This window comes from Babylonia areolata, chromosome 21 (genome assembly GCF_041734735.1).
Source record: "Babylonia areolata isolate BAREFJ2019XMU chromosome 21, ASM4173473v1, whole genome shotgun sequence".
NCBI classification, from domain to species: domain Eukaryota; kingdom Metazoa; phylum Mollusca; class Gastropoda; order Neogastropoda; family Buccinidae; genus Babylonia; species Babylonia areolata.
Genome location: NC_134896.1, coordinates 527,501 through 555,217, shown reverse-complemented (window position 1 = coordinate 555,217; position 27,717 = coordinate 527,501). Strand labels below are relative to the sequence as shown.

The following is a 27,717-nucleotide window of genomic DNA, read 5'->3' as shown; positions in this document are numbered from 1 at the left end:
GTCTTTGTATGAAGCACACAACATTGTTCTCTGTTCCTTTCACTCTGTTTCCCTCAGCCTGTCTGTCTCGTTGTATACTGTATGTCTTTGTATGAAGCACACAGCACCGCTCTGTTCCTTTCACTCTGTTTCCCTCAGCCTGTGTGTCTCGTTGTATACTGTATGTCTTTGTATGAAGCACACAACATTGTTCTCTGTTCCTTTCACTCTGTTTCCCTCAGCCTGTGTGTCTCGTTGTATACTGTATGTCTTTGTATGAAGCACACAACATTGTTCTCTGTTCCTTTCACTCTGTTTCCCTCAGCCTGTGTGTCTCGTTGTATACTGTATGTCTTTGTATGAAGCACACAGCACCGCTCTGTTCCTTTCACTCTGTTTCCCTCAGCCTGTGTGTCTCGTTGTATACTGTATGTCTTTGTATGAAGCACACAGCACCGCTCTGTTCCTTTCACTCTGTTTCCCTCAGCCTGTCTGTCTCGTTGTATACTGTATGTCTTTGTATGAAGCACACAGCACCGCTCTGTTCCTTTCACTCTGTTTCCCTCAGCCTGTGTGTCTCGTTGTATACTGTATGTCTTTGTATGAAGCACACAGCACCGCTCTGTTCCTTTCACTCTGTTTCCCTCAGCCTGTGTGTCTCGTTGTATACTGTATGTCTTTGTATGAAGCACACAGCACCGCTCTGTTCCTTTCACTCTGTTTCCCTCAGCCTGTGTGTCTCGTTGTATACTGTATGTCTTTGTATGAAGCACACAGCACCGCTCTGTTCCTTTCACTCTGTTTCCCTCAGCCTGTCTGTCTCGTTGTATACTGTATGTCTTTGTATGAAGCACACAACATTGTTCTCTGTTCCTTTCACTCTGTTTCCCTCAGCCTGTCTGTCTCGTTGTATACTGTATGTCTTTGTATGAAGCACACAGCACCGCTCTGTTCCTTTCACTCTGTTTCCCTCAGCCTGTGTGTCTCGTTGTATACTGTATGTCTTTGTATGAAGCACACAACACCGCTCTGTTCCTTTCACTCTGTTTCCCTCAGCCTCTGTGTCTCGTTGTATACTGTATGTCTTTGTATGAAGCACACAACACCACTCTGTTCCTTTCACTCTGTTTCCCTCAGCCTGTGTGTCTCGTTGTATACTGTATGTCTTTGTATGAAGCACACAGCACCGCTCTGTTCCTTTCACTCTGTTTCCCTCAGCCTCTGTGTCTCGTTGTATACTGTATGTCTTTGTATGAAGCACACAACATTGTTCTCTGTTCCTTTCACTCTGTTTCCCTCAGCCTGTCTGTCTCGTTGTATACTGTATGTCTTTGTATGAAGCACACAGCACCGCTCTGTTCCTTTCACTCTGTTTCCCTCAGTCTGTGTGTCTCGTTGTATACTGTATGTCTTTGTATGAAGCACACAGCACCGCTCTGTTCCTTTCACTCTGTTTCCCTCAGCCTGTGTGTCTCGTTGTATACTGTATGTCTTTGTATGAAGCACACAGCACCGCTCTGTTCCTTTCACTCTGTTTCCCTCAGCCTGTCTGTCTCGTTGTATACTGTATGTCTTTGTATGAAGCACACAACATTGTTCTCTGTTCCTTTCACTCTGTTTCCCTCAGTCTGTGTGTCTCGTTGTATACTGTATGTCTTTGTATGAAGCACACAGCACCGCTCTGTTCCTTTCACTCTGTTTCCCTCAGCCTGTCTGTCTCGTTGTATACTGTATGTCTTTGTATGAAGCACACAGCACCGCTCTGTTCCTTTCACTCTGTTTCCCTCAGCCTGTCTGTCTCGTTGTATACTGTATGTCTTTGTATGAAGCACACAACATTGTTCTCTGTTCCTTTCACTCTGTTTCCCTCAGCCTGTCTGTCTCGTTGTATACTGTATGTCTTTGTATGAAGCACACAGCACCGCTCTGTTCCTTTCACTCTGTTTCCCTCAGCCTGTGTGTCTCGTTGTATACTGTATGTCTTTGTATGAAGCACACAACATTGTTCTCTGTTCCTTTCACTCTGTTTCCCTCAGCCTGTGTGTCTCGTTGTATACTGTATGTCTTTGTATGAAGCACACAACATTGTTCTCTGTTCCTTTCACTCTGTTTCCCTCAGCCTGTGTGTCTCGTTGTATACTGTATGTCTTTGTATGAAGCACACAGCACCGCTCTGTTCCTTTCACTCTGTTTCCCTCAGCCTGTGTGTCTCGTTGTATACTGTATGTCTTTGTATGAAGCACACAGCACCGCTCTGTTCCTTTCACTCTGTTTCCCTCAGCCTGTCTGTCTCGTTGTATACTGTATGTCTTTGTATGAAGCACACAGCACCGCTCTGTTCCTTTCACTCTGTTTCCCTCAGCCTGTGTGTCTCGTTGTATACTGTATGTCTTTGTATGAAGCACACAGCACCGCTCTGTTCCTTTCACTCTGTTTCCCTCAGCCTGTGTGTCTCGTTGTATACTGTATGTCTTTGTATGAAGCACACAGCACCGCTCTGTTCCTTTCACTCTGTTTCCCTCAGCCTGTGTGTCTCGTTGTATACTGTATGTCTTTGTATGAAGCACACAGCACCGCTCTGTTCCTTTCACTCTGTTTCCCTCAGCCTGTCTGTCTCGTTGTATACTGTATGTCTTTGTATGAAGCACACAACATTGTTCTCTGTTCCTTTCACTCTGTTTCCCTCAGCCTGTCTGTCTCGTTGTATACTGTATGTCTTTGTATGAAGCACACAGCACCGCTCTGTTCCTTTCACTCTGTTTCCCTCAGCCTGTGTGTCTCGTTGTATACTGTATGTCTTTGTATGAAGCACACAACACCGCTCTGTTCCTTTCACTCTGTTTCCCTCAGCCTCTGTGTCTCGTTGTATACTGTATGTCTTTGTATGAAGCACACAACACCACTCTGTTCCTTTCACTCTGTTTCCCTCAGCCTGTGTGTCTCGTTGTATACTGTATGTCTTTGTATGAAGCACACAGCACCGCTCTGTTCCTTTCACTCTGTTTCCCTCAGCCTCTGTGTCTTGTTGTATACTGTATGTCTTTGTATGAAGCACACAACATTGTTCTCTGTTCCTTTCACTCTGTTTCCCTCAGCCTGTCTGTCTCGTTGTATACTGTATGTCTTTGTATGAAGCACACAGCACCGCTCTGTTCCTTTCACTCTGTTTCCCTCAGTCTGTGTGTCTCGTTGTATACTGTATGTCTTTGTATGAAGCACACAGCACCGCTCTGTTCCTTTCACTCTGTTTCCCTCAGCCTGTGTGTCTCGTTGTATACTGTATGTCTTTGTATGAAGCACACAGCACCGCTCTGTTCCTTTCACTCTGTTTCCCTCAGCCTGTGTGTCTCGTTGTATACTGTATGTCTTTGTATGAAGCACACAGCACCGCTCTGTTCGGTTTGTTCACCCTGTTGTTTTCAGTTCCTGTAATGCTGTGTGTCTCTGCAGCTGGCAGAAAAGTAAATAAAAAAAACTGAAAAGTTGGGGTTCAGGCGGGGTACATGGGCAGAGCCCTGCTAACGGAGGGGGTGGGGGATCAGTGTCAGTGTGCTGTGCTGTGTCAGTGTGTTATGCTGTGTCGGTGAGTTGTGCTGTGTTGGTGTGTTATGCTGTGTCAGTGTGTTGCGCTGTGTCAGTGTGTTGCGCTGTGTCAGTGTGTTGCGCTGTGTCAGTGTGTTGCACTGTGTCAGTGTGTTGTGCTGTGTCGGTGTGTTGTGCTTTGTCAATGTGTTGCACTGTGTCAGTGTGCTGTGCTGTGCTGTGCTGTGTCAGTGTGTTGTGCTGTGTTGATATGCTGTGCTGTGTCAGTGTGTTATGCTGTGTCAGTGTGCTGTGCTGTGTCAATATGCTGTGCTGTGTCAGTGTGTTGTGCTGTGCTGTGTCAGTGTGTTGTACTGTGTCAATATACTGTGCTGTGTCAGTGTGTTGTACTGTGTCAATATGCTGTGCTGTGTCAGTGTGTTGCACTGTGTCAGTATGCTGTGCTGTGTCAGTGTGTTGCACTGTGTCAATATGCTGTGCTGTGTCAGTGTGTTGTGCTGTGCTGTCAGGTTGTAATGATGTCATCACTGTGCAGACAACGTGTGCATCGAGTCCATGAGCGTGAAGATCACACGTCGTACCATCGACCGCTGCTGTCAGAACATTGACGACCTTGCCTCCAAGATCAAAAGGTCAGGGACATTGCAGTTGTCTGTTCTTTGACTGTGCCAGTGCTCTCCCTTCCCCCTTCTTCTTGTCTGAAGTGTCAGTCAATCGTTTTAATGTCTGAAACATCAATCACTTGAATGTCTGAAACATCAAGTCACTTAAATATCAATCAGTCAGTCAATCCATCAGTCAGTCAGTCAACCAGCCAGCCAGCCAGTCAGTCAGTCAGTCAATGCCTGGAACATTCAATCACTTTAATACCTGGTGTGTTTGACACAGAATGATGATGCGTGATGATGTGTGTGACACAAAGTGATAATGTGTGATGGCGTGTGTGACACAAGAGTGGTGGCAGTGGACACAGAGTGATGATGTGTGATGATGTGTGTGACACAGAGTGATGATGTGTGATGATGTGTGACACAGAGTGATGATGTGTGATGATGTGTGACACAGAGTGGCGGCAGTGGACACAGAGTGATGATGTGTGATGATGTGTGTGACACAGAGTGATGATGTGTGATGATGTGTGACACAGAGTGATGATGTGTGACACAGAGTGATGATGTGTGTGACACAGAGTGATGATGTGTGTGACACAGAGTGATGATGTGTGATGATGTGTGTGACACAGAGTGATGATGTGTGTGACACAGAGTGATGATGTGTGATGATGTGTGTGACACAGAGTGATGATGTGTGTGACACAGAGTGATGATGTGTGTGACACAAAGTGGCGGCAGTGGACACAGAGTGATGATGTGTGTGACACAGAGTGATGATGTGTGTGACACAAAGTGGCGGCAGTGGACACAGAGTGATGATGTGTGATGATGTGTGTGACACAGAGTGATGATGTGTGATGATGTGTGTGACGCAGAGTGGCAGCAGTGGACACGGAGTGATGATGTGTGATGATGTGTGTGACACAGAGTGATGATGTGTGTGACACAGAGTGATGATGTGTGATGATGTGTGTGACACAGAGTGATGATGTGTGTGACACAGAGTGATGATGTGTGATGATGTGTGTGACACAGAGTGATGATGTGTGATGATGTGTGTGACACAGAGTGATGATGTGTGTGACACAGAGTGATGATGTGTGTGACACAGAGTGATGATGTGTGATGATGTGTGTGACACAGAGTGATGATGTGTGTGACACAGAGTGATGATGTGTGTGACACAGAGTGATGATGTGTGATGATGTGTGTGACACAGAGTGATGATGTGTGATGATGTGTGTGACACAGAGTGATGATGTGTGATGATGTGTGTGACACAGAGTGATGATGTGTGATGATGTGTGTGACACAGAGTGATGATGTGTGATGATGTGTGATGATGTGTGTGACACAGAGTGATGATGTGTGTGACGCAGAGTGATGATGTGTGATGATGTGTGTGACGCAGAGTGATGATGTGTGATGATGTGTGTGACACAGAGTGATGATGTGTGATGATGTGTGTGACACAGAGTGATGATGTGTGTGACACAGAGTGGCGGCAGTGGACACAGAGTGATGATGTGTGTGACACAGAGTGATGATGTGTGATGATGTGTGTGACGCAGAGTGGCGGCAGTGGACACAGAGTGATGATGTGTGATGATGTGTGTGACACAGAGTGATGATGTGTGTGACACAGAGTGATGATGTGTGATGATGTGTGTGACACAGAGTGATGATGTGTGATGATGTGTGTGACACAGAGTGATGATGTGTGATGATGTGTGTGACACAGAGTGATGATGTGTGATGATGTGTGATGATGTGTGTGACACAGAGTGATGATGTGTGTGACGCAGAGTGATGATGTGTGATGATGTGTGTGACGCAGAGTGATGATGTGTGATGATGTGTGTGACACAGAGTGATGATGTGTGATGATGTGTGTGACATAGAGTGATGATGTGTGATGATGTGTGTGACACAGAGTGGCGGCAGTGGACACAGAGTGATGATGTGTGTGACACAGAGTGATGATGTGTGATGATGTGTGTGACGCAGAGTGGCGGCAGTGGACACAGAGTGATGATGTGTGATGATGTGTGTGACACAGAGTGATGATGTGTGATGATGTGTGTGACACAGAGTGATGATGTGTGATGATGTGTGTGACACAGAGTGATGATGTGTGATGATGTGTGTGACGCAGAGTGGCGGCAGTGGACACAGAATGATGATGTGTGTGACACAGAGTGATGATGTGTGATGATGTGTGATGATGTGTGTGACACAGAGTGATGATGTGTGATGATGTGTGTGACGCAGAGTGGCGGCAGTGGACACAGAACGCATGAAGGATGAGTACGAGCGGATGGTGCAGGGTCTGCGTGACGCACAGACGGCCCGTGAAACTGACGTCATTCTGGCCAACCCTGGTAAGAACTGTGTGTGTGTGTGTGTGTGAGTGTGTGAGTGTGTGAGTGAGTGTCTTTGTTTGTGTGTGTGTGTAAGTGTGTGCATGTTTGTGTGTGTGTGTGTGAGTGAGTGTGTATGTTTGTGTGTGTGTCTGTGTTTGTCTGTGTATGTGTGTGTGTGTGTCTGTGTGTGTGTGTGTGTGTGTGTCTGTGTTGTGTGTGTGTATGTTTGTGTGTGTATGTGTGTGTATGATTGTGTGTGTGTGTTTTGAGTGTGTGTGTGTGTGTGTGTAAGTCTGTGTGTATATGTGTTTGTGTGTGTGTGTGTTTCTTCTTGCATATATTATGATTGGTATGTGTTAGGGGGTAGAAGACTGTGGTTGTCTGCCTGAAACAGTAACATATAGAGTAACATGTATGTTTCCAAAGCCAAAGAGGGAACTGTCCAGACAAGCTGTGTCACTGAACGAACTCAGGGAATGAAGACTGCATTTGTCATGGTGCTGAAAACAGCTGAGAACATCAAGTGTGCCCTGTCACATCTATCTGTTCATGTTAGTATAAGGACAGATGTCTTGTAAGGACCAGTTGATCTTGAAATGAACAAAGAGTGTGGACAGTGAGAAGTCAGTTTAAGGACAGATGTCTTGTAAGTACCAGTTGATGTTGAAATGAACAAAGAGTGTGGACAGTGAGAAGTCAGTATAAGGACAGATGTCTTGTAAGTACTAGTTGATGTTGAAATGGACAAAGAGTGTGGACAGTGAGACGTCAGTATAAGGACAGATGTTTTGTATTGTAAGTACCAGTTGATGTTGAAATGGACAAAGAGTGTAGACAGTGTGAAGTCAGTATAAGGACAGATGTCTTGTAAGGACCAATTGATGTTGAAATGGACAAAGAGTGTGGACAGTGAGACGTCAGTATAAGGACAGATGTTTTGTAAGGACCAGTTGATGTTGAAATGGACAGACTGAAAGTGAACATGTTACAAAACAGGTCAATGTAGACTACAGTCCAATGTTTATCCATGAACACATGACTATAAATGATGAGGCTGATTTTATTAATGTGGTGTGTGTGTGTGTGTGTGTGTGTGTGTGTGTGTGTGTGTGTGTGTTTCAGTACTGCCTGACGAGATCCTACAAGGTAAGGACAGTCACACAGCACTGACCATGTGCTGTGTTCAGGCCATCTGTCTCTATCGACACAATCATGATAACAATAACAAAATATATAAGAAACAAATGTACATACATGACAAGTGGCAATGACAATAACGATAAATATTGATGATGATGAAGATGGTGGTGGTGGTGGTTGTGATTCATGCTGTCTGTTCACTCTCCATGTATAATGTGTGTGTGTGTGGTGGGGGCGGGAGAGGGGGAGGGGTGCGGGGGGTGGGGGGGGTTGTATGTGTGTGTGTGTTGTCCTCTGTGTGCGTATATGTGTTTGTTGCCATATGTGTGCATGTAATGATTATGTGTTGCCATTCCCTGTGTGTGGCTGTTTGTGTGTATAATGCGTGTGTCACTTCCCTGTGTGAGTGTGTATAATGCGTGTGTCACTTCCCTGTGTGAGTGTATATCATGTGTGTGTCACTCCCTGTGTGAGTGTATATAATGCGTGTGTCACTTCCCTGTGTGAGTGTATATAATGTGTGTCTGTCACTCCCTGTGTGAGTGTATATAATGTGTGTGTGTCACTCCCTGTGTGAGTGTATATAATGTGTGTGTGTCACTCCCTGTGTGTGTGGCTGTGTGTGTATATAATACGTGTCACTGCCCTGTGTGTGTGTGTGGCTCTGTGTGTATATAATACGTGTCACTCCCTGTGTGTGTGTGGCTGTGTGTGTATATAATACGTGTCACTGCCCTGTGTGTGTGGCTGTGTGTGTATATAATACGTGTCACTCCCTGTGTGTGTGTGGCTGTGTGTGTATATAATACGTGTCACTCCCTGTGTGTGTGGCTGTGTGTGTATATAATATGTGTCACTCCCTGTGTGTGTGTGGCTCTGTGTGTATATAATACGTGTCACTGCCCTGTGTGTGTGGCTGTGTGTGTATATAATACGTGTCACTGCCCTGTGTGTGTGGCTGTGTGTGTATATAATATGTGTCACTCCCTGTGTGTGTGTAGCTCTGTGTGTATATAATACATGTCACTCCCTGTGTGTGTGTAGCTCTGTGTGTATATAATACGTGTCACTCCCTGTGTGTGTGTAGCTCTGTGTGTATATAATACGTGTCACTGCCTGTATGTGTGTGTGGCTGTGTGTGTATATAATACATGTCACTGCCCTGTGTGTGTGGCTCTGTGTGTATATAATATGTGTCACTCCCTGTGTGTGTGTGTAGCTCTGTGTGTATATAATACGTGTCACTGCCTGTATGTGTGTGTGGCTGTGTGTGTATATAATACATGTCACTGCCCTGTGTGTGTGGCTCTGTGTGTATATAATATGTGTCACTCCCTGTGTGTGTGGCTCTGTGTGTATATAATACGTGTCACTGCCTGTGTGTGTGGCTCTGTGTGTATATAATATGTGTCGCTCCCTGTGTGTGTGTGGCTCTGTGTGTATATAATACGTGTCACTGCCCTGTGTGTGTGGCTCTGTGTGTATATAATATGTGTCACTCCCTGTGTGTGTGGCTGTGTGTGTATTAATACGTGTCACTCCCTGTGTGTGTGTGTGGCTCTGTGTGTATATAATACGTGTCACTGTCCTGTGTGTGTGGCTCTGTGTGTATATAATATGTGTCACTCCCTGTGTGTGTAGCTGTGTGTATATAATATGTGTCACTCCCTGTGTATAGCTCTGTGTGTATATAATACGTGTCACTGCCTGTGTGTGTGTGGCTCTGTGTGTATATAATATGTGTCACTCCCTGTGTGTGTGTAGCTCTGTGTGTATATAATACGTGTCACTCCCTGTGTGTGTGTAGCTCTGTGTGTATATAATATGTGTCACTGCCCTGTGTGTGTGTGTGGTTCTGTGTGTATATAATACATGTCACTCCCTGTGTGTGTGTGGTTCTGTGTGTATATAATATGTGTCACTCCCTGTGTGTGTGGCTGTGTGTGTATATAATACGTGTCACTCCCTGTGTGTGTGTGGTTCTGTGTGTATATAATACGTGTCACTCCCTGTGTGTGTAGCTGTGTGTGTATATAATACGTGTCACTCCCTGTGTGTGTGGCTCTGTGTGTATATAATACGTGTCACTCCCTGTGTGTGTGGTTCTGTGTGTATATAATACGTGTCACTCCCTGTGTGTGTGTAGCTGTGTGTATATAATATGTGTCACTCCCTGTGTGTGTGTGGCTGTGTGTGTATATAATACGTGTCACTGCCCTGTGTGTGTGGCTGTGTGTGTATATAATACGTGTCACTCCCTGTGTGTGTGGCTGTGTGTGTATATAATATGTGTCACTCCCTGTGTGTGTGTGGCTCTGTGTGTATATAATACGTGTCACTGCCCTGTGTGTGTGGCTGTGTGTGTATATAATACGTGTCACTGCCCTGTGTGTGTGGCTGTGTGTGTATATAATATGTGTCACTCCCTGTGTGTGTGTAGCTCTGTGTGTATATAATACGTGTCACTCCCTGTGTGTGTGTAGCTCTGTGTGTATATAATACGTGTCACTCCCTGTGTGTGTGTAGCTCTGTGTGTATATAATACGTGTCACTGCCTGTATGTGTGTGTGGCTGTGTGTGTATATAATACATGTCACTGCCCTGTGTGTGTGGCTCTGTGTGTATATAATATGTGTCACTCCCTGTGTGTGTGTGGCTGTGTGTGTATATAATACGTGTCACTGCCCTGTGTGTGTGTGTGGCTCTGTGTGTATATAATACGTGTCACTCCCTGTGTGTGTGTGGCTGTGTGTGTATATAATACGTGTCACTGCCCTGTGTGTGTGGCTGTGTGTGTATATAATACGTGTCACTCCCTGTGTGTGTGTGGCTGTGTGTGTATATAATACGTGTCACTCCCTGTGTGTGTGGCTGTGTGTGTATATAATATGTGTCACTCCCTGTGTGTGTGTGGCTCTGTGTGTATATAATACGTGTCACTGCCCTGTGTGTGTGGCTGTGTGTGTATATAATACGTGTCACTGCCCTGTGTGTGTGGCTGTGTGTGTATATAATATGTGTCACTCCCTGTGTGTGTGTAGCTCTGTGTGTATATAATACATGTCACTCCCTGTGTGTGTGTAGCTCTGTGTGTATATAATACGTGTCACTCCCTGTGTGTGTGTAGCTCTGTGTGTATATAATACGTGTCACTGCCTGTATGTGTGTGTGGCTGTGTGTGTATATAATACATGTCACTGCCCTGTGTGTGTGGCTCTGTGTGTATATAATATGTGTCACTCCCTGTGTGTGTGTGTAGCTCTGTGTGTATATAATACGTGTCACTGCCTGTATGTGTGTGTGGCTGTGTGTGTATATAATACATGTCACTGCCCTGTGTGTGTGGCTCTGTGTGTATATAATATGTGTCACTCCCTGTGTGTGTGGCTCTGTGTGTATATAATACGTGTCACTGCCTGTGTGTGTGGCTCTGTGTGTATATAATATGTGTCGCTCCCTGTGTGTGTGTGGCTCTGTGTGTATATAATACGTGTCACTGCCCTGTGTGTGTGGCTCTGTGTGTATATAATATGTGTCACTCCCTGTGTGTGTGGCTGTGTGTGTATTAATACGTGTCACTCCCTGTGTGTGTGTGTGGCTCTGTGTGTATATAATACGTGTCACTGTCCTGTGTGTGTGGCTCTGTGTGTATATAATATGTGTCACTCCCTGTGTGTGTAGCTGTGTGTATATAATATGTGTCACTCCCTGTGTATAGCTCTGTGTGTATATAATACGTGTCACTGCCTGTGTGTGTGTGGCTCTGTGTGTATATAATATGTGTCACTCCCTGTGTGTGTGTAGCTCTGTGTGTATATAATACGTGTCACTCCCTGTGTGTGTGTAGCTCTGTGTGTATATAATATGTGTCACTGCCCTGTGTGTGTGTGTGGTTCTGTGTGTATATAATACATGTCACTCCCTGTGTGTGTGTGGTTCTGTGTGTATATAATATGTGTCACTCCCTGTGTGTGTGGCTGTGTGTGTATATAATACGTGTCACTCCCTGTGTGTGTGTGGTTCTGTGTGTATATAATACGTGTCACTCCCTGTGTGTGTAGCTGTGTGTGTATATAATACGTGTCACTCCCTGTGTGTGTGGCTCTGTGTGTATATAATACGTGTCACTCCCTGTGTGTGTGGTTCTGTGTGTATATAATACGTGTCACTCCCTGTGTGTGTGTAGCTGTGTGTATATAATATGTGTCACTCCCTGTGTGTGTGTGGCTGTGTGTGTATATAATACGTGTCACTGCCCTGTGTGTGTGGCTGTGTGTGTATATAATACGTGTCACTCCCTGTGTGTGTGGCTGTGTGTGTATATAATATGTGTCACTCCCTGTGTGTGTGTGGCTCTGTGTGTATATAATACGTGTCACTGCCCTGTGTGTGTGGCTGTGTGTGTATATAATACGTGTCACTGCCCTGTGTGTGTGGCTGTGTGTGTATATAATATGTGTCACTCCCTGTGTGTGTGTAGCTCTGTGTGTATATAATACGTGTCACTCCCTGTGTGTGTGTAGCTCTGTGTGTATATAATACGTGTCACTCCCTGTGTGTGTGTAGCTCTGTGTGTATATAATACGTGTCACTGCCTGTATGTGTGTGTGGCTGTGTGTGTATATAATACATGTCACTGCCCTGTGTGTGTGGCTCTGTGTGTATATAATATGTGTCACTCCCTGTGTGTGTGTGGCTCTGTGTGTATATAATATGTGTCACTCCCTGTGTGTGTGTGGCTGTGTGTGTATATAATATGTGTCACTCCCTGTGTGTGTGGCTCTGTGTGTATATAATACGTGTCACTCCCTGTGTGTGTGTGTGGCTCTGTGTGTATATAATACGTGTCACTGCCCTGTGTGTGTGGTTCTGTGTGTATATAATACGTGTCACTCCCTGTGTGTGTGTGTGGCTCTGTGTGTATATAATACGTGTCACTGCCCTGTGTGTGTGGCTCTGTGTGTATTAATACGTGTCACTCCCTGTGTGTGTGGCTCTGTGTGTATATAATACGTGTCACTCCCTGTGTGTGTGTGTGGCTGTGTGTATATAATACGTGTCACTGCCCTGTGTGTGTGACTCTGTGTGTATATAATACGTGTCACTCCCTGTGTGTGTGGCTGTGTGTGTATTAATACGTGTCACTCCCTGTGTGTGTGTGTGGCTCTGTGTGTATATAATACGTGTCACTGTCCTGTGTGTGTGGCTCTGTGTGTATATAATATGTGTCACTCCCTGTGTGTGTAGCTGTGTGTATATAATACGTGTCACTCCCTGTGTATAGCTCTGTGTGTATATAATACGTGTCACTGCCTGTGTGTGTGTGGCTCTGTGTGTATATAATATGTGTCACTCCCTGTGTGTGTGTAGCTCTGTGTGTATATAATACGTGTCACTCCCTGTGTGTGTGTGGTTCTGTGTGTATATAATATGTGTCACTCCCTGTGTGTGTGGCTGTGTGTGTATATAATACGTGTCACTCCCTGTGTGTGTGTGGTTCTGTGTGTATATAATACGTGTCACTCCCTGTGTGTGTAGCTGTGTGTGTATATAATACGTGTCACTCCCTGTGTGTGTGGTTCTGTGTGTATATAATACGTGTCACTCCCTGTGTGTGTGTAGCTGTGTGTATATAATACGTGTCACTCCCTGTGTGTGTAGCTGTGTGTATATAATACGTGTCACTCCCTGTGTGTGTGTGGTTCTGTGTGTATATAATACGTGTCACTCCCTGTGTGTGTGTAGCTCTGTGTGTATATAATACGTGTCACTGCCCTGTGTGTGTGTGTAGCTCTGTGTGTATATAATATGTGTCACTCCCTGTGTGTGTGTAGCTCTGTGTGTATATAATACGTGTCACTGCCCTGTGTGTGTAGCTCTGTGTGTATATAATATGTGTCACTCCCTGTGTGTGTGGTTCTGTGTGTATATAATACGTGTCACTCCCTGTGTGTGTGTGTGGTTCTGTGTGTATATAATATGTGTCACTCCCTGTGTGTGTGTAGCTCTGTGTGTATATAATACGTGTAACTCCCTGTGTGTGTGGCTCTGTGTGTATATAATACGTGTCACTCCCTGTGTGTGTGGTTCTGTGTGTATATAATACGTGTCACTGCCCTGTGTGTGTGGCTCTGTGTGTATATAATACGTGTCACTCCCTGTGTGTGTGGTTCTGTGTGTATATAATACGTGTCACTCCCTGTGTGTGTGTAGCTGTGTGTATATAATACGTGTCACTCCCTGTGTGTGTGTGGCTGTGTGTGTATATAATACGTGTCACTGCCCTGTGTGTGTGGCTGTGTGTGTATATAATACGTGTCACTCCCTGTGTGTGTGGCTGTGTGTGTATATAATATGTGTCACTCCCTGTGTGTGTGTGGCTCTGTGTGTATATAATACGTGTCACTGCCCTGTGTGTGTGGCTGTGTGTGTATATAATACGTGTCACTGCCCTGTGTGTGTGGCTGTGTGTGTATATAATATGTGTCACTCCCTGTGTGTGTGTAGCTCTGTGTGTATATAATACATGTCACTCCCTGTGTGTGTGTAGCTCTGTGTGTATATAATACGTGTCACTCCCTGTGTGTGTGTAGCTCTGTGTGTATATAATACGTGTCACTGCCTGTATGTGTGTGTGGCTGTGTGTGTATATAATACATGTCACTGCCCTGTGTGTGTGGCTCTGTGTGTATATAATATGTGTCACTCCCTGTGTGTGTGTGTAGCTCTGTGTGTATATAATACGTGTCACTGCCTGTATGTGTGTGTGGCTGTGTGTGTATATAATACATGTCACTGCCCTGTGTGTGTGGCTCTGTGTGTATATAATATGTGTCACTCCCTGTGTGTGTGTGGCTCTGTGTGTATATAATACGTGTCACTCCCTGTGTGTGTGTGGTTCTGTGTGTATATAATACGTGTCACTCCCTGTGTGTGTGTGGCTCTGTGTGTATATAATATGTGTCACTCCCTGTGTGTGTGTGGCTGTGTGTGTATATAATATGTGTCACTCCCTGTGTGTGTGGCTCTGTGTGTATATAATACGTGTCACTCCCTGTGTGTGTGTGTGGCTCTGTGTGTATATAATACGTGTAACTGCCCTGTGTGTGTGGCTCTGTGTGTATTAATACGTGTCACTCCCTGTGTGTGTGGCTCTGTGTGTATATAATACGTGTCACTCCCTGTGTGTGTGTGTGGCTGTGTGTATATAATACGTGTCACTGCCCTGTGTGTGTGACTCTGTGTGTATATAATACGTGTCACTCCCTGTGTGTGTGGCTGTGTGTGTATTAATACGTGTCACTCCCTGTGTGTGTGTGTGGCTCTGTGTGTATATAATACGTGTAACTGTCCTGTGTGTGTGGCTCTGTGTGTATATAATATGTGTCACTCCCTGTGTGTGTAGCTGTGTGTATATAATACGTGTCACTCCCTGTGTATAGCTCTGTGTGTATATAATACGTGTCACTGCCTGTGTGTGTGTGGCTCTGTGTGTATATAATATGTGTCACTCCCTGTGTGTGTGTAGCTCTGTGTGTATATAATACGTGTCACTCCCTGTGTGTGTGTGGTTCTGTGTGTATATAATATGTGTCACTCCCTGTGTGTGTGGCTGTGTGTGTATATAATACGTGTCACTCCCTGTGTGTGTGTGGTTCTGTGTGTATATAATACGTGTCACTCCCTGTGTGTGTAGCTGTGTGTGTATATAATACGTGTCACTCCCTGTGTGTGTGGTTCTGTGTGTATATAATACGTGTCACTCCCTGTGTGTGTGTAGCTGTGTGTATATAATACGTGTCACTCCCTGTGTGTGTAGCTGTGTGTATATAATACGTGTCACTCCCTGTGTGTGTGGCTCTGTGTGTATTAATACGTGTCACTCCCTGTGTGTGTGGCTCTGTGTGTATATAATACGTGTCACTCCCTGTGTGTGTAGCTGTGTGTATATAATACGTGTCACTCCCTGTGTGTGTGGCTCTGTGTGTATTAATACGTGTCACTCCCTGTGTGTGTAGCTCTGTGTGTATATAATACGTGTCACTCCCTGTGTGTGTGGCTCTGTGTGTATTAATACGTGTCACTCCCTGTGTGTGTGGCTCTGTGTGTATATAATATGTGTCACTCCCTGTGTGTGTGTGGCTGTGTGTGTATATAATATGTGTCACTCCCTGTGTGTGTGTGGCTGTGTGTGTATATAATATGTGTCACTCCCTGTGTGTGTGGCTCTGTGTGTATTAATACGTGTCACTCCCTGTGTGTGTGGCTGTGTGTGTATATAATATGTGTCACTCCCTGTGTGTGTGTGGTTCTGTGTGTATATAATATGTGTCACTCCCTGTGTGTGTGTAGCTCTGTGTGTATATAATATGTGTCACTGCCCTGTGTGTGTGTGTAGCTCTGTGTGTATATAATATGTGTCACTCCCTGTGTGTGTGTAGCTCTGTGTGTATATAATACGTGTCACTGCCCTGTGTGTGTAGCTCTGTGTGTATATAATATGTGTCACTCCCTGTGTGTGTGGTTCTGTGTGTATATAATACGTGTCACTCCCTGTGTGTGTGTGTGGTTCTGTGTGTATATAATATGTGTCACTCCCTGTGTGTGTGTAGCTCTGTGTGTATATAATACGTGTCACTCCCTGTGTGTGTGGTTCTGTGTGTATATAATACGTGTCACTCCCTGTGTGTGTGGTTCTGTGTGTATATAATACGTGTCACTGCCCTGTGTGTGTGGCTCTGTGTGTATATAATATGTGTCACTCCCTGTGTGTGTGTGGCTCTGTGTGTATATAATACGTGTCACTCCCTGTGTGTGTGGCTCTGTGTGTATATAATATGTGTCACTCCCTGTGTGTGTGGCTCTGTGTGTATATATGATGCATATATGATGACCCTGTGTGTAGTGGCTGTGTATATATAATGTGTCACTGCCCTGTGTGTGGCTGTGTATATGTATTGAATGCGTGTGTCACTGCCCCCTGTGAGGCTGTGTGTGTGTGTGTATAACGGGTGTTACACCGCCGTGCGAGTGGCTGTGTCTGTAACACGTGTGTCACTGCCCTGTGTGTGTGTGTCTGTGTACCAGAGGCGGTGCCGGGCAACATCCGCAAGGCGACCCACTTCCTGGCGTTCATGAAGCGCTTTGTGGAGTACATCAAGACACGCCTCCGCATCCAGCACGTTGTGTCCGAGACCCCCCCCTCCTTCCTCCGCGACTGCGCCCAGAAAGTCTGCATTGAGCGCAAACCACTCCGGTCTGTTGCTGCAGGCTTTGTCGCTCTGTTCTCTTTCTGTCTCTCTTGGTTTCTGTTGTCTGTCTGCCGTCTGTCTGTTTGTCTCTGTGTCTCTTTCTTTCTGATTGGTGCAACAGTCTGGAACTCTGTCTGTCTCTTTCTTACTGATTGGTGCAACAGTCTGGAACTCTGTCTGTCTCTTTCTTACTGATTGGTGCAACAGTCTGGAACTCTGTCTGTCTCTTTCTTACTGATTGGTGCAACAGTCTGGAACTCTGTCTGTCTGTCTCTTTCTTTCTGATTGGTGCAACAGTCTGGAACTCTGTCTGTCTGTCTCTTTCTTTCTGATTGGTGCAGCAGTCTGGAACTCTGTCTGTCTGTCTCTTTCTTACTGATTGGTGCAACAGTCTGGAACTCTGTCTGTCTGTCTGTCTCTTTCTTACTGATCGGTGCAGCAGTCTGGAACTCTGTCTGTCTGTCTCTTTCTGATTGGTGCAACAGTCTGGAACTCTGTCTGTCTGTCTGTCTCTTTCTTACTGATTGGTGCAACAGTCTGGAACTCTGTCTGTCTGTCTCTTTCTGATTGGTGCAGCAGTCTGGAACTCTGTCTGTCTCTTTCTTTCTGATTGGTGCAACAGTCTGGAACTCTGTCTGTCTGTCTCTTTCTTACTGATCGGTGCAGCAGTCTGGAACTCTGTCTGTCTGTCTCTTTCTGATTGGTGCAACAGTCTGGAACTCTGTCTGTCTGTCTGTCTCTTTCTTACTGATTGGTGCAACAGTCTGGAACTCTGTCTGTCTCTTTCTTACTGATTGGTGCAACAGTCTGGAACTCTGTCTGTCTGTCTGTCTCTTTCTTACTGATTGGTGCAACAGTCTGGAACTCTGTCTGTCTGTCTCTTTCTGATTGGTGCAGCAGTCTGGAACTCTGTCTGTCTCTTTCTTACTGATTGGTGCAACAGTCTGGAACTCTGTCTGTCTGTCTCTTTCTTACTGATCGGTGCAGCAGTCTGGAACTCTGTCTGTCTGTCTCTTTCTGATTGGTGCAACAGTCTGGAACTCTGTCTGTCTGTCTGTCTCTTTCTTACTGATTGGTGCAACAGTCTGGAACTCTGTCTGTCTCTTTCTTACTGATTGGTGCAACAGTCTGGAACTCTGTCTGTCTGTCTGTCTCTTTCTTACTGATTGGTGCAACAGTCTGGAACTCTGTCTGTCTGTCTCTTTCTTTCTGATCGGTGCAGCAGTCTGGAACTCTGTCTGTCTGTCTTTTTCTGATTGGTGCAGCAGTCTGGAACTCTGTCTGTCTGTCTCTTTCTTTCTGATTGGTGCAACAGTCTGGAACTCTGTCTGTCTGTCTCTTTCTGATTGGTGCAACAGCCTGGAGTTGGTCAGAACTGTTCTCTCTGTCTGTGTCATGACTGTTTTATCCTCAGGCACTGTTTTTGTCATCATCTTTTTGGTCTCCTTTGTCTTTTCCTGTTTTTTCTTCCTTCATGTTGTCCTTCCTTTCCTGTAGCTTCTGTCCCCAATTTCTCTTCCTCCTCCTTCCCCTCCTGCCCCACTTTCCACCGTCACCGCCCCATCTGCAGATGGCCCCATTCTCTACAGTGATGTCACCATCTGCAGATGGCCCCATTCTCTACAGTGATGTCACCATCTGCAGATGGCCCCATTCTCTACAGTGATGTCACCATCTGCAGATGGCCCCATTCTCTACAGTGATGTCACCATCTGCAGATGGCTCCATTCTCTACAGTGATGTCACCATCTGCGGATGGCTCCATTCTCTACAGTGATGTCACCATCTGCAGATGGCCCCATTCTCTACAGTGATGTCACCATCTGCAGATGGCCCCATTCTCTACAGTGATGTCACCATCTGCAGATGGCCCCATTCTCTACAGTGATGTCACCATCTGCAGATGGCTCCATTCTCTACAGTGATGTCACCATCTGTGGATGGCTCCATTCTCTACAGTGATGTCACCATCTGCAGATGGCTCCATTCTCTACAGTGATGTCACCATCTGTGGATGGACGTTCCATTGTCAGCGGATTTGGTCTCTTAAAGAATAGAGATTCGATCCGCCTCCCCCTCCCCTCCGTCCAGATCCCCTCCCCTCCCCTCCCCTCCCCTCCCCTCTCGACAAGAGGAGGGATGGGGACAATGATGGCAGTGTGAGTTTTTAGTTCACAATGATGTAGCAGTGTGTGACGAGGTACAGTGTTTAGTTCACAATGATGTAGCAGTGTGTGACGAGGTACAGTGTTTAGTTCACAATGATGTAGCAGTGTGTGAAGAGGTACAGTGTTTAGTTCACAATGATGTAGCAGTGTGTGAAGAGGTACAGTGTTTAGTTCACAATGATGTAGCAGTGTGTGAAGAGGTACAGTGTTTAGTTCACAATGAGGTAGCAGTGTGTGACGAGGTACAGTGTTTAGTTCACAATGATGTAGCAGTGTGTGAAGAGGTACATTGTTTAGTTCACAATGATGTAGCAGTGTGTGACAAGGTACAGTGTTTAGTTCACAATGAGGTAGCAGTGTGTGACGAGGTACAGTGTGTGCAGTGTGTACAGTGTGTTAGCCACCATGGTGACTGCTAACTGTGACATGTCCTGTGTGGAGTGGTTTGTGACAAGGGGAGGGGTGTGTTCAATGTGTACAGTGCATAGTGTGTACAGTGTGTACAGTGTGAGAGCCCTGGTGACTACTGACTCAGACAGGTGCTGTGTGTGGTGGTGTGTTATTGAGGGGAGGGTGTGTACAGTGTGTACATTGAGAGCCACAGCGACTACTGACTGTGACAGGTTGTGTGTAGAGTGGTGTATTGAGGGGAGGGTGTGTACAGTGTGTACAGTGTGAGAGCCACAGCGACTACTGACTGTGACAGGTTGTGTGTAGAGTGGTGTGTTATTGAGGGGAGGGGTGTGTACAGTGTGTACAGTGTGAGAGCCACAGCAACTACTGACTGTGACAGGTTGTGTGTAGTGGTGTGTTATTGAGGGAAGGGTGTGTACAGTGTGTACAGTGTGAGAGCCACAACGACTACTGACTGTAACAGGTTGTGTGTAGAGTGGTGTGTTATTGAGGGGAGGGGTGTGTACAGTGTGTACAGTGTGAGAGCCACAGCAACTACTGACTGTGACAGGTTGTGTGTAGTGGTGTGTTATTGAGGGGAGGGGTGTGTACAGTGTGTACAGTGTGAGAGCCACAGCAACTACTGACTGTGACAGGTTGTGTGTAGAGTGGTGTGTTATTGAGGGGAGGGTGTGTACAGTGTGTACAGTGTGAGAGCCACAGCAACTACTGACTGTGACAGATTGTGTGTAGAGTGGTGTATTGAGGGGAGGGGTGTGTACAGTGTGTACAGTGTGAGAGCCACAGCAACTACTGACTGTAACAGGTTGTGTGTAGAGTGGTGTATTGAGGGGAGGGGTGTGTACAGTGTGTACATTGAGAGCCACAGCGACTACTGACTGTGACAGGTTGTGTGTAGAGTGGTGTATTGAGGGGAGGGGTGTGTACAGTGTGTACATTGAGAGCCACAGCGACTACTGACTGTGACAGGTTGTGTGTAGAGTGGTGTATTGAGGGGAGAGGTGTGTACAGTGCATACAGCGTGTACAGTGTGCACTGTGTGTTCGTCACGGTGGCTACTGACTGTTACAGGTTCTGTGTGTAGTGGTTTGTGACAAGGGGAGGGTGTGTACAGCATGTATAGTGTGTACAGAACGTACATTGTGTACAATGTGTACAGAACGTACAATGTGTACAATGTGTACAGTGTGTACAGAACGTACAATGTGTACAGTGTGTACAGAACGTACAATGTGTACAGTGTGTACAGAACGTAAAATGTGTACAATTTGTACAGTCTGTACAGAACGTACAATGTGTACAGTGTGTACAGAACATACAATGTGTACAGAACGTACAGAACGTATATTGTGTACAATATCTACAATGTGTACAGAACGTACAATGTGTACAGTGTGTACAGTGTCAGAGCCATTCTGACTGTGACAGGTTCTGTGCGGAGAGGCTGCAGTCCCTGATGCGGACGCTGGAGCTGACGGACTTGAAGGACTACTCCGCTCTGTCCCTGGTGTCCGGCTTTGCTACACTGGTCAGCACTTACACCAAGGGTCAGTGATGTCAGTGTTGTGGTGATTGTCATGATAGCAGCAGTGATGTCTGTGTTGTGGTGATTGTCATGATAGCAGCAGTGATGTCTGTGTTGTGGTGATTGTCATGATAGCAGCAGTGATGTCTGTGTTGTGGTGATTGTCATGATAGCAGCAGTGATGGCACAATAGCTGAGTGGTTAAATCATTAGACTTTCAGTCTGACGGCAACGGGTTCAAATCTCTGTAAAGGATGGAGATTTTTCCAATCTTCCAGGTCAACATATGAGCAGACTTGCTAGTGCCTGAACCTCCTTTGTGTGTATGTTCATGCAGAAGATCAAATATGCATGTTAAAGATCCTGTAACCTATCTCAGCGTTTGGTGGGTTATGGAAACAAGAACATACCCAGCATGCACACCCCCGAAAATGGAGTATGGCTGCCTACATGGTGGGGTGAATAAATAAAACGTTGATACACTAAAATGTTCCATGTTTGTATAAGTGTGTATGTGTGCATCACTGAAACCGGATTGAATGACACAGGAAACGAATGATGAGCAGCCTGTCTGACAATGATCCTGGTGTGTGATGCTTGACAGTCATCATGGTGTGTGATGAGTGACAATGATCATGATGTGTGACAATGATCATAGTGTGTGATGTGTGACAATGATCATGGTGTGTTATGAGTGACAATGATCCTGGTGTGTAATGCTTGACAGTCATCATGGTGTGTGATGAGTGACAATGATCATGATGTGTGACAATGATCATAGTGTGTGATGTGTGACAATGATCATGGTGTGTTATGAGTGACAATGATCCTGGTGTGTGATGCTTGACAGTCATCATGGTGTGTGATGTGTGACAATGATCATGGTGTGTTATGAGTGACAATGATCCTCGTGTGTGATGAGTGACGATGATCATGGTGTGTGATGAGTGACAATGATCATGATGTGTGACAATGATCACAGTGTGTGACAATGATCATGATGTGTGATGAGTGACAATGGTCATGGTGTGTGATGTGTGACAGTGATCATGGTGTGTGATGAGTGACAATGATCATAATGTGTGAGTGACAATGATCATAGTGTGTGATGCTTGACAGTGATCATGGTGTGTTATGAGTGACAATGATCATGGTGTGTGATGTGTGACAGTGATCATGGTGTGTGATGAGTGAAAATGATCATAATGTGTGAGTGACAATGATGATAGTGTGTGATGAGTGACAATTATCATAGTTTGTGATGCTTGACAGTGATCATGGTGTGTGATATGTGACAATGGTCATGGTGTGTGTGACAGTGATCATTGTGTGTGATGTGTGACAATGATCATAGTGTGTGATGAGTGACAGTGATCCTGGTGTGAGTGACAATGATCATGGTGTACGATGTGTGACAATGATCATGGTGTGTGATGAGTGACAGTGATCCTGGTGTGAGTGACAATGATCATGGTGTGTGATGAGTGACAGTGATCATGGTGTATGATGAGTGACAAGGATCACGGTGTGTGATGAGTGACAAGGATCACGGTGTGTGATGAGTGACAATGATCATGATGTGTGACAATGATCATAGTGTGTGACAATGATCATGATGTGTGATGAGTGACAATGATCATGGTGTGTGATGAGTAACAATGATCATGATGTGTGATGAATGACAATGATCATGATGTGTGATGAGTGACAATGACCATGATGTGTGATGAGTAACAATGATCATGATGTGTGACAATGATCATGGTGTGTGATGCTTGACAGTGATCATGGTGTGTGATGTGTGGCAGTGATCCTGGTGTGTGATGAGTGACAATGATCATGATGTGTGATGTGTGACAGTGATCATGGTGTGTGATGCTTGACAATGATCATGGTGTGTGATGTGCAACATGTGACAATGATCATGACATTTGACAGACAGCGATCATGGTGTGATGTGTGATCATGGTGTGTGATGTGTGATCATGGTGTGTGATGTGTGATCACGGTGTGCGATGTGTGACAATGATCATGGTGTGTGACAGTGATCACGGTGTGTGATGTGTGATCACGGTGTGTGATGTGTGATCATGGTGTGTGATGTGTGACAGTGATCACGGTGTGTGATGTGTGATCATGGTGTGTGATTACAATGATCATGGTGTGTGATGTCTGATCATGGTGTGTGTTGTGTGATCATGGTGTGTGATGTGTGACAATGATCATTTTGTGTGATGTGTGATCATGGTGTGTGATGTCTGACAATGATCACGGTGTGTGATGTGTGACATGTGACAATGATCATGACATGTGACAGACAATGATCATGGTGTGTGATGTGTGACAATGACCATGGTGTGTGATGTGCGATCACGGTGTGTGATGTGTGATCATGGTGTGCGATGTGTGACAATGATCATGGTGTGTGATATGTGACAATGATCATGGTGTGTGATGTGTGATCATGGTGTGTGATCATGGTGTATGATGTGTGATCATGGTGTGTGATGTGTGATCATGGTGTGTGATGTGTGACAATGATCATTTTGTGTGATGTGTGATCATGGTGTGTGATGTCTGACAATGATCACGGTGTGTGATGTGTGACATGTGACAATGATCATGACGTGTGACAGACAATGACCATGGTGTGTGATGTGCGACATGTGACAATGATGATGACGTGTGACAGATATTGACCATGGTGTGTGACATGTGACAATGATCATGACGTGTGACAGACAATGACCATGGTGTTTGACATGTGACAATGATCATGACGTGTGACAGATATTGACCATGGTGTGTGATGTGTGACATGTGACAATGATCATGACGTGTGACAGATATTGACCATGGTGTGTGATGTGCGACATGTGACAGTGATCATGACGTGTGACAATGACCATGGTGTGTGACATGTGACAATGATCATGATGTGTGACAGATATTGACCATGGTGTGTGATGTGCGACATGTGACGGTGATCATGACGTGTGACAGACAATGACCATGGTGTGTGACATGTGACAGTGATCATGACGTGTGACAGACAATGACCATGGTGTGTGACATGTGACAATGATCATGATGTGTGACAGATATTGACCATGGTGTGTGATGTGTGACAGTGATCATGACGTGTGACAGACAATGACCATGGTGTGTGATGTGCGACATGTGACGGTGATCATGACGTGTGACAGACAATGACCATGGTGTGTGATGTGCGACATGTGACAGTGATCATGATGTGTGACAGACAATGACCATGGTGTGTGACATGTGACAATGATCATGACGTGTGACAGACAATGATCATGGTGTGTGACATGTGACAATGATCATGACGTGTGACAGACAATGACCATGGTGTGTGACATGTGACAATGATCATGACGTGTGACAGACAATGACCATGGTGTGTGATGTGGTGACAATGACCATGGTGTGTGATGTGGTGACAATGACCATGGTGTGTGACATGTGACAGTGATCATGACGTGTGACAGACAATGACCATGGTGTGTGACATGTGACAGTGATCATGACGTGTGACAGACAATGACCATGGTGTGTGACATGTGACAATGATCATGACGTGTGACAGACAATGACCATGGTGTGTGACATGTGACAGTGATCATGACGTGTGACAGACAATGACCATGGTGTGTGACATGTGACAGTGATCATGACGTGTGACAGACAATGACCATGGTGTGTGACATGTGACAATGATCATGACGTGTGACAGACAATGACCATGGTGTGTGACATGTGACAATGATCATGATGTGTGACAGACAATGACCATGGTGTGTGACATGTGACAATGACCATGGTGTGTGATGTGGTGACAATGACCATGGTGTGTGATGTGGTGACAATGACCATGGTGTGTGATGTGGTGACAGGCTTCATGCTGATCATGGAGCCCTTCGACGACCGCACCCCCACCATCTCCAACCCCGTGCTCCACCTGAGCTGCCTGGATGCCTCCATTGCCGTCAAACCCATCTTCAGCCGCTTCCAGACCCTGGTGGTCACTTCTGGGGTCAGTCCTCACCTCACCTGTCTCTGTCCCCGTACCTCTGGATCTATACCCGTACCACTTTGTAAAGCAACACCATCACAGTTAGCAAACTGATACCTTTGGATCTATACCTGTACCACTTTGTAAAGCAACACCATCACAGTTAGCAAACTGATACCTCCGGATCTATACCTGTACCACTTTGTAAAGCAACACCATTCACAGCAAACTGATACCTCCAGATCTATACCCGTACCACTTTGTAAAGCAACACCATCACAATTAGCAAACTGATACCTCCAGATCTATACCTGTACCACTTTGTAAAGCAACACCATCACAGTTAGCAAACTGATACCTCCGGATCTATACCTGTACCACTTTGTAAAGCAACACCATCACAGTTAGCAAACTGATACCTCTGGATCTATACCCGTACCACTTTATAAAGCAACACCATCACAATTAGCAAACTGATACCTCTGGATCTATACCCGTACAACTTTGTAAAGCAACACCATCACAGTTAGCAAACTGATACCTCTGGATCTATACCTGTACCACTTTGTAAAGCAACACCATTCACAGTTAGCAAACTGATACCTCCGGATCTATACCTGTACCACTTTGTAAAGCAACACCATCACAGTTAGCAAACTGATACCTCTGGATCTATACCCGTACCACTTTGTAAAGCAACACCATTCACAGTTAGCAAACTGATACCTCTGGATCTATACCCGTACCACTTTGTAAAGCAACACCATTCACAGTTAGCAAACTGATACCTCCAGATCTATACCTGTACCACTTTGTAAAGCAACACCATTCACAGTTAGCAAACTGATACCTCCAGATCTATACCTGTACCACTTTGTAAAGCGACACCGTTCACAGTTAGCAAACTGATACCTCCAGATCTATACCTGTACCACTTTGTAAAGCGACACCGTTCACAGTTAGCAAACTGATACCTCCAGATCTATACCTGTACCACTTTGTAAAGCAACACCATTCACAATTAGCAAACTGATACCTTTGGAGCTATACCTGTACCACTTTGTAAAGCAACACCATTCACAGTTAGCAAACTGATACCTCTGGATCTATACCTGTACCACTTTGTAAAGCAACACCATTCACAGTTAGCAAACTGATACCTCTGGATCTATACCCGTACCACTTTGTAAAGCAACACCATTCACAGTTAGCAAACTGATACCTCTGGATCTATACCCGTACCACTTTGTAAAGCAACACCATTCACAGTTAGCAAACTGATACCTCCAGATCTATACCTGTACCACTTTGTAAAGCAACACCATTCACAGTTAGCAAACTGATACCTCTGGATCTATACCTGTACCACTTTGTAAAGCAACACCATTCACAGTTAGCAAACTGATACCTCCAGATCTATACCTGTACCACTTTGTAAAGCGACACCGTTCACAGTTAGCAAACTGATACCTCCAGATCTATACCTGTACCACTTTGTAAAGCGACACCGTTCACAGTTAGCAAACTGATACCTCCAGATCTATACCTGTACCACTTTGTAAAGCGACACCGTTCACAGTTAGCAAACTGATACCTCCAGATCTATACCTGTACCACTTTGTAAAGCAACACCATTCACAGTTAGCAAACTGATACCTTTGGAGCTATACCTGTACCACTTTGTAAAGCAACACCATTACAATTAGCAAACTGATACCTCTGGATCTATACCCGTACCACTTTGTAAAGCAACACCATTCACAGTTAGCAAACTGATACCTCTGGATCTATACCCGTACCACTTTGTAAAGCAACACCATTCACAGCAAACTGATACCTCTGGATCTATACCTGCACCACTTTGTAAAGCAACACCATCATAGTTAGCAAACCGATACCTCTGGATCTATACCTGTACCACTTTGTAAAGCAACACCATCACAATTAGCAAACCAATACCTCTGGATCTATACCTGTACCACTTTGTAAAGCAACACCATCACAATTAGCAAACTGATACCTCTGGATCTATACCTGTACCACTTTGTAAAGCAACACCATCACAATTAGAAATTTGATACCTTTGGATCTATGCATGTACCACTTTGTAAAGCAACACCATCATAGTTAGCAAACTGATACCTCTGGGGCTATACCTGTACCACTTTGTAAAGCAACACCATTCACAGTTAGCAAACTGATACCTCTAGATCTTTATCAGTACCACTTTCTAAAGTAACACCATTACAATTAGCAAACTGATACCTATAGATCTTTATCAGTACCACTTTGTAAAGCAACACCATTACAATTAGCAAACAGATATCTCTAGATCTTTATCAGTACCACTTTGTAAAGCAACACCATTACAATTAGCAAACTGATACCTCTAGATCTTTATCAGTACCACTTTGTAAAGCAACACCATTACAATTAGCAAACTGATACCTCTAGATCTTTATCAGTACCACTTTGTAAAGCAACACCATTACAATTAGCAAACAGATATCTCTAGATCTTTATCAGTACCACTTTGTAAAGCAACACCATTACAATTAGCAAACTGATACCTCTAGATCTTTATCAGTACCACTTTGTAAAGCAACACCATTACAATTAGCAAACTGATACCTCTAGATCTTTATCAGTACCACTTTGTAAAGCAACACCATCACAGTCAGCAG

The 27,717-nt window shown here is 45.1% G+C and overlaps 1 protein-coding gene across 1 annotated transcript in view; it reads left to right on the top strand.

Moving 5' to 3' along the window:
- The window catches only part of LOC143295913 (general transcription and DNA repair factor IIH helicase subunit XPD-like), a 112,465-nt gene that overhangs the window by 23,677 nt on the left and 61,071 nt on the right, over nt 1–27,717 (top strand). The window contains exons 10-15 of the mRNA XM_076607599.1: nt 4,058–4,154; nt 6,408–6,517; nt 7,622–7,645; nt 16,727–16,895; nt 20,901–21,019; nt 24,915–25,054. Coding sequence (XP_076463714.1) covers nt 4,058–4,154; nt 6,408–6,517; nt 7,622–7,645; nt 16,727–16,895; nt 20,901–21,019; nt 24,915–25,054 — 659 coding nt within the window. The remainder of the gene's footprint in view (nt 1–4,057; nt 4,155–6,407; nt 6,518–7,621; nt 7,646–16,726; nt 16,896–20,900; nt 21,020–24,914; nt 25,055–27,717) is intronic.